Source organism: Microtus ochrogaster, unplaced genomic scaffold (genome assembly GCF_000317375.1).
Source record: "Microtus ochrogaster isolate Prairie Vole_2 unplaced genomic scaffold, MicOch1.0 UNK57, whole genome shotgun sequence".
In the NCBI taxonomy this organism is placed as follows: domain Eukaryota; kingdom Metazoa; phylum Chordata; class Mammalia; order Rodentia; family Cricetidae; genus Microtus; species Microtus ochrogaster.
This window is the reverse complement of record NW_004949155.1, coordinates 556,704-563,854: the sequence shown is the minus strand read 5'-3', so window position 1 is coordinate 563,854 and position 7,151 is coordinate 556,704. Positions and strand designations below refer to the sequence as shown.

Sequence of the window (7,151 nt, the reverse complement as noted above, 5' to 3'; positions counted from 1 at the left end):
GAGAGAAAAGAAGAAGAAGAAGAAGAAGAAGAAGAAGAAGAAGAAGAAGAAGAAGAAGAAGAAGAAGAAGAAGAAGAGAGTCAGGAGAAGCCATGTAGCTGCTGCAGGAGACAGATGCCTCTGATGGAGCCCACTGAAATTCTGCTGGTAGACCACAACCTTGTGGTGATACACAGATTAACAGAAATGGGTTAATTGAAGATGTAAGACTTGGCCAGAAATACGCTTAAGTGATTGGCCAAGCAGTGTTTTAATTAATACAGTTTTGTGTGATTATTTCAGGAGTCTGGGCAGCTGAGAAACAAATGAGTAACCTCCAACAATTGGCACTAGCATGGGTGACTTCATTAATAAAACCTGAGAGAGCATTCTTTTTTCAAATAGTCTCTGTTTGCTGGAAGCGAGTAGGAGCACCATGGCTCCTTTAAGAGAAGTCTTTCTGATTTAGTGGTAGGAAAACAAACACAAACACATGCAGTTTCTAAATGGCTGCTTCCAGGTATGTGCTGCCACAACAAACTCTGGCTCTTTCAGGAGGCCAAGCACTTGAATGGGGTTTGTGAGTGGTATGCTGCAAGTTACTTGATGGCAGCATGGGCCAAATCATTCCTAGAGTTGAGGTGGTCAGCGCAGCTCCCACCCAGCAGTCTAAAAGGCAGTGAACATACTTCTGCCATGTTGGACTGGGTGGAGCCTAAAGGCAAAGCAGCCTCAGCCCTATCCACACTGCTTTGCATTTTAAAAAGTGGTGCTGGTCAGAAAATAATTACAGATACACAATAATTTTAAAGACATAACACCCTATCTTATTTTATACTAAAAATGATAATATATTTATTTTGCTTTTATAAGTATATTATAAAGATGCTCTTCCTCACAATGATACTATGTTGAATAACTTAATTGCAAATTTTTCCCTCTCCTAACCCTGAAATGAAGATTGTCTTAGCTAGGATTTCTATTGCTGAATTTGAACCTAATCCAGTGAACTCATTTTAACTTAATTACTTCAAATAAAGTTATATTCTGGAGTACAGGGAGGTAGACACCATCTATCAATTTTGAGGGGACTCAAGTCCACAATAGCTTTAATATTTATAAAGTACAACCATTTTTGAGAAGGTAAGTAATTGCAATCATTTAACTTTAAGGAAGAACCCAGAGAATTTAGAATGTAAACCTTCAAAAATCTAATGAATCTGCAGAGGATGCACTGAACTTTTGTTTACAATGATTAATGGTGTTTTGCAAAGATGAGCAACTGTGAACAGTGTATTACTTTTAATTATAATTGGACCAAATGATGGATCATTCCTAATGTGCATGTCATTCTTAAGTTTATCTTTAGCCTTACTTCATTCTTGGTTCTTATTAAATTTCCACTTGTTAGCTTATCTCTGATCCTTGTACTGGTTTGTTTTGTGTGTCCACTTGATAAAAGCTAGAGTCATCAGAGAAGAAGGAGCCTCAGTTGAGGAAATGTGTCCACGAAAACCAGCTGTAGGGCTTTTTTTCAATTAGTGATAAATGTGGGAGGGTCTAGCCCATGGTATGGTACCATCCTAATGTAGGATTCCCCTCTGTATGCTACGAATATGTTTTATTACCACTGGTTAATAAAGAAGCTGCTTAGGCCTATGGCAGGGCAGAATAGAGCTAGGTGGGGAAAACTAAACTGAATGCAGGGAGAAAGAAGGCAGAGTCAGCCATGTAGCTTGTGAAGGAGAAAGATGCAGGAATCTTACTGGCAGGGCACAGCCTCATGGTGATACACAGATTAATAGCAATGGGTTAATTCAAGATGTAAGAGCTAGCAATGAATACACCTAAGCCATTGGCCAAACAGTGTTTTAATTAATATAGTTTTTCTGTGGTTATTCAGGTCTGGGTGACTGGAAAACAAAAGAGCAGTCTCCGCTTACACCATCCCTGGGCTGGTGGTCCTGGGTTTTATAAGAAAGCATTCTGAGCAAGCCAGGGAAATCAAGCCAGTAAGCAGAGGTCAAAGTTCATGCAATATCTGTAATGATTGTTCTGTCTCTTTAAGAGACAAGCCATGTCCACTCCTTCTCTCTTCTCTCTCTCTGCTCTTTCCCCCTTCTCCCTTCCCCCTCCATAACCCCCTGAATAAATATCCAACCTCCATCTGCATGGCATGCCTATCCATGTCTCTGTCTCTTACCCTCCCGCCATTGTGTCTCCCTGCCTGGAGCCAGCCACTGCTCGGGAACAGGCAGCCATCTCTGCCTGGGACTGGCTGCTCTCAGGGCCCGTTGCCTGCTGCCACATAACCCACTACCACTGCTTGGGGACCTACAACATTTCTGCCTGCCACCACGGGGATCCTGCAGCATTTTTAATTTTTCCGTTACAGTATCTATCATTGTGATATTTGCTGCAGATGACCTGGACTTTAGCCTCTATTCTTTTTCACAAGAATCAACATTACTAAGTAAAAATATTTTATTTCTTTAAATCTCAACTGTTCTACAATATGAATACATGAACTTTGACCATCTATTCACAAGTGGAATCATGAGGAATTATCGTCCTGGAATATGGCATACTTCTTAGAAGAACCTTCCAGTTCCTTTCCAATGTTAGTACCAGCAATTATTATCATCAGACAGTAATAGTACCTACTACTACTTCTATTTATCATACACCAGGCACAATGCTAAATTATTTGCTCAGAATATTCATGAAGGTAAGTGTTATCTTCATTTTATAAAAGAGGAAAGTGAAACCTAATTTAATTTCCCCATGTCATATACAGGGGAAGTGGCAAAGTCAACTAATCCCAGGAAGGTCTGACACCAAAGTCTTACTTATCTGTTAATGTTACAAGTCTCCTAACTTCTAAAGCACTGTTAAAAGAATTTGAAATTTGAAACTTACTAGTCACATTATTAGTTTCCTGGGGCTTTAGGAAACTAAACTTGGCTGGTTTACTGTGGAGCCTATTTCCACATTGTCCAAAGGCCAGAGAATTGGAACTTACCTCTATTCCTTCAAGGTTTGTGTTTCTACCTCAAACGAAGGTCCCACCTAGATTTAGAGCAGAGAGTTCTGCTCTCCCAAGGTTATTATCAACAGGTGTGGCTAATATCCAGACCTTGTATTTAAGGAATAGAGAAGTAGATATGCTTCCACCTCAAACAAAAGTCTAAGGATTCAACTAATTTCCAGCCCCATTTATGGAGATAACAATGGATTCCTCCCAGGGAGTGGTTTGCCTACAGAATGTTTTGGTCTAGGGTGTGGGTGTGACTTGTTTTTTTTTTTCTAGCAACAGAATGTTTAACTATGACCTTCAATTGGTATGTTCATTTCCTTGTATCATGTTAACACAGGTTTCTTTTATTTTTTTGTCTTACTCCTACATTTTGGGGTCAGGGGTACTTTAAGCAATTGGAAATTAATTCGGGCGAATTACAGTACTCACTGAAATTCCCTCCTGATACTATTCTGTTTCTCCATTTTATTATTTTCATTTGCATCTTCATATTCTTTACTATATTTCTAAATCCCCACGCCGCTACCCTGGCAAGAAGTATTTTTGTTTTTGTTGAGTCTGGTCCCCGACAGTTAATAAAACAGAAATGTATTCCCTCAAAGTTCTGGAGTATACTCTTGCTTAAAACTCCAGTACCAAATGCTTCCCTGCTTTTTTTCTAACTTCTTTTGGTTGCAGATAAACTTTAATGCTCCTTCCATGACCACTCTTCCTCCTGACAGTGAGTCTTTTATCTTTCTACAAATGCAAATTTCCTTTAGAACACAAATTACTGAGGCTCAGACTAATCTGGTATGACTTCATCTTGACATGATTACATACATGACCCCAAATCCTATTATAAATAGGGACATGCCCCAAGGATTCAAGTGGCCATGAATTTTGCTGGAAGACTATTTAACCCAGTATAGGAGCCATAAAGGGGACCAAAAATACAAACCTCTTCCAGTATGTTTGACTATAGTTTTCTTCAACTTTGGAGACAATAAAAAGTCATGTAATTGGGAGATTTCCTTTCCGCCTGACTGTCATGTTACTTATTTAATTCTACTTTAAAGATTCAGTGTTACTGGAGACAAGTCACAAATTTACAGAGTTTTTAGGGACCTCAAATAGTCATTAGCTTACTGTGTATAGCAAGTCTGCTTTGTTAGGTGTTAATGTCGCAGTTGTTACTCTTTTACATCAGGATTCCTAACAAGCAGACTAGCTACAGATATTTATTAGTTTACAGTAGAGCCTTGAGATGTCAAAGTGCTGCTACTTTTTACAAAAATTAAAGTTCAAAGAAGGCGAGTTACCCAATGAAGGTCACAGAGCTAGCAAATGCCACAGCTAGATCTCCAACCTATACCTTCTGTTTCCTAAATTCCACTATACCCCAGTACAGAATGTAGATGCAAAATCTAATGTCATTGATTACTGTGTGGATAAATTTAAGAATGGTCAGGGGAAAAGAACTTTGGACTCCTAGAGTCAGAAGAAACAATAAAATTATACATTTTTGTATTAGCAGGATACAAAGCACAATAAGTTATTATTATTATTTGGAATAATAAGAACATTGTTATGCTTTTTATGGTAGAATATCACTTAAGTTAACCCCATCCAGCTGGTATTGAAAGTTTGTAATTGAAAATATTTATAATTATTTAGTATTTATACAAGATGATTTCTGTCTGTAAGAACCATACATAAGAATAAATGGCAACTTAAGACTTGCTCTATTGCTGTCACAATAACAGTACATGTTTATTGAGCTTTTAGGATGTGCTCTGTTCACCCTTGTTCTAACTGCTTTATGTGCAATTAAACTGTCTTCATAACATCTTCACAAATTAGGTAGTATTATTGCTTCTATTATGTATGCAAATAATAGGATGAGGGTAAGATATTTTATTAAAGAGAAAAAAAGAACCAAGCTGTAAATTCAATCTGGCTCTAGAGCCCACACTTTTAAGTACTATTATCCATTGTCTCCCATTCCTACTGCTCTGTTATCCATGTTAAATGACCAATAAATAGCAAAGCAGAATGGTAACACAGCAGATCTTGAATGCTGGGAAGGTCCATGAATTCTAACAACAAACTCTCATGAAATGAGAATTAAAAGTGACATTATAAACTATACTATATATACTCTGGATCTTACTTATAAAATAATATAGAGCTAATTGTTCATGGAGACTTATGATTCGCTTACACATTTTAAATGCAAAGTGCCTCAGTGTTTTTAAAAAATGTATGTAGATCAAGCTAAGATGGTGATGATCTGGAGAGGAGCACAAAAATATACAGGAGCTGCGATGGTCAAGGTCTGTGGGATCCTCACTCTATATCTTAGAGAGGGGATGGGTTGGGAAGAAAGGCCAGGTATCTAGAACAATAATGGCAGAACAAGAGAGAGCTTAGGAGTCACTGTGGAAGATAATGTGATTACCTGTGTCCATCTCACGATGAATATCATTTCTAATTGCTATTTTATAGCCAAAAGGGCCACCAAAAATATGATTTGCTCTATTTCTGAGTAAGCTTCATTTAATAAATCACCCTAATTGTTCTAATAAACCAAGTATATTTTTGTTAAAGTTCCTCAGTTTATAGACTCTATATAATTCGCTTTTTGAAAAAGAAAAGGATACATAACACATTTCTAACCAACACAGTTCACAATACACACTTACCTTTTTCTACTGGGCTCAAAACAGTAACTGTGAACAGAAAAGAAAATGGGAGATAGAAGAGAGGACAGGGGAGAGAGAGAGAGAGAGAGATAAAAATTAGTGAAATTGATGACGAAGCTATATCCCAGTTAACCCACTATGAAAAATATCATTAACCTGAAAGTCCTCTGCTAGGGATATAGGCCAACTGGTAAAATGTGTGCCTAGCTTCCTTTCGCTCCCCAGCACCACATAAAACTGAGAATGGTGTTGCATGCCTGCAAACTCAGAACTTGGGAGGTGGCAGGAGGAGGAGTTGGCTGACAGTAGAGATCATCTGCAGCTACAAAGTGAGTTGAAGGGCGATGTGGAAAGAAAGAAAGGGAAAGAAAAGTATTTTAATATATCTAACTTATTGAATCTCATAGCTTAGCTTGCATGACCTACTGTGCTGGATAGTTTCATGTCATCTTGGCATAAACTAAAGTCATTTGGGGAGAGGGACTCTCAATGGAGAAAATACCTCCATAATATAGGGCAGGATATAAGCCTGTAGAGCATTTTCTTAATTATTGATTGGTGGTGGAGTGCCCCGGCCTTTGTTGGTGGTGCCATCCTTGGGGCTGGTAGTCCTACAACTGGTTGCTATAAGAAAGCAGACTGAGCAAACCATGATGAGCAAGCCAGTATCACTCCTCCATGGCCTCTGCATCAGCTTCTGCCTACAGTTTCTTGTCCTAATTTCCCTCAGCAATGCATGACAAGCTATAAGATAAAATAAACCCTTGCATCCATAAGTTGATTTTTGGTCATGGTACTTTATCAGAGCAATGGAAACCAAAAGACACCTATCTTCTACATCCTTAGAATATTTAGGTAAGCTACCACTGGGCAAAAGTCACCTAATAAAAAGTCTGTTTACAATAGAATGTCAACTAGCTTATGATTCATTGACCACTGTTCTGAAAGCAGTAGAGTTGGGACTAGATTCTAGTCTCCAGAGACTTCCCCATATACTACATCTAGCTCCTCCAGTCATCTCTTGCAGGTTTACTGTGAGTTATGTATCACTCCTGTTTAAAACACCGTCATACAAATGGGACATATCTGCCTTTATCATCACCATCTAGCCTCTTCTCGGCTAACTCTTGCACCTGGACTAGCCCATTTCCAATCATGTGTGTAGCACCCCAAGGTGCACTTGCCGGGAAAGATTCTAGCCTACATCCATCCTGGGTCGGAGCTTCATCGCCTGTGCCTCAGAGAGCAGAGCTCTCGCGTCTGCCCAGGAGAGGGGAGCATGGCGTCTCTCTGAGCTTGATGGAGGAAGGTCATTGGTTGATTAAATAAAGAAGCTGCTTGCCCTGATAGGTTAGAACGTAGGTGGGAGGAGTGTCATTGGTTGATTAAATAAAGAAGCTGCTTGCCCTGATAGGTTAGAACGTAGGTGGGAGGAGTGAACGGAGCAGAAC

The 7,151-nt window shown here is 39.0% G+C and overlaps 2 protein-coding genes across 2 annotated transcripts in view; one reads left to right on the top strand and one right to left on the bottom strand.

Moving 5' to 3' along the window:
- Zdhhc15 (zinc finger DHHC-type containing 15) overlaps positions 1 to 7,151 on the bottom strand; it is a 100,776-nt gene that overhangs the window by 77,076 nt on the left and 16,549 nt on the right. Inside the window, exon 2 of the mRNA XM_005369709.3 lies at positions 5,701 to 5,727. Within this exon, the coding sequence (XP_005369766.1) occupies positions 5,701 to 5,727 (27 nt within the window). The remainder of the gene's footprint in view (positions 1 to 5,700; positions 5,728 to 7,151) is intronic.
- The window catches only part of Uprt (uracil phosphoribosyltransferase homolog), a 154,642-nt gene that overhangs the window by 137,918 nt on the left and 9,573 nt on the right, over positions 1 to 7,151 (top strand). The gene's annotated exons all lie outside the window — the stretch shown is intronic.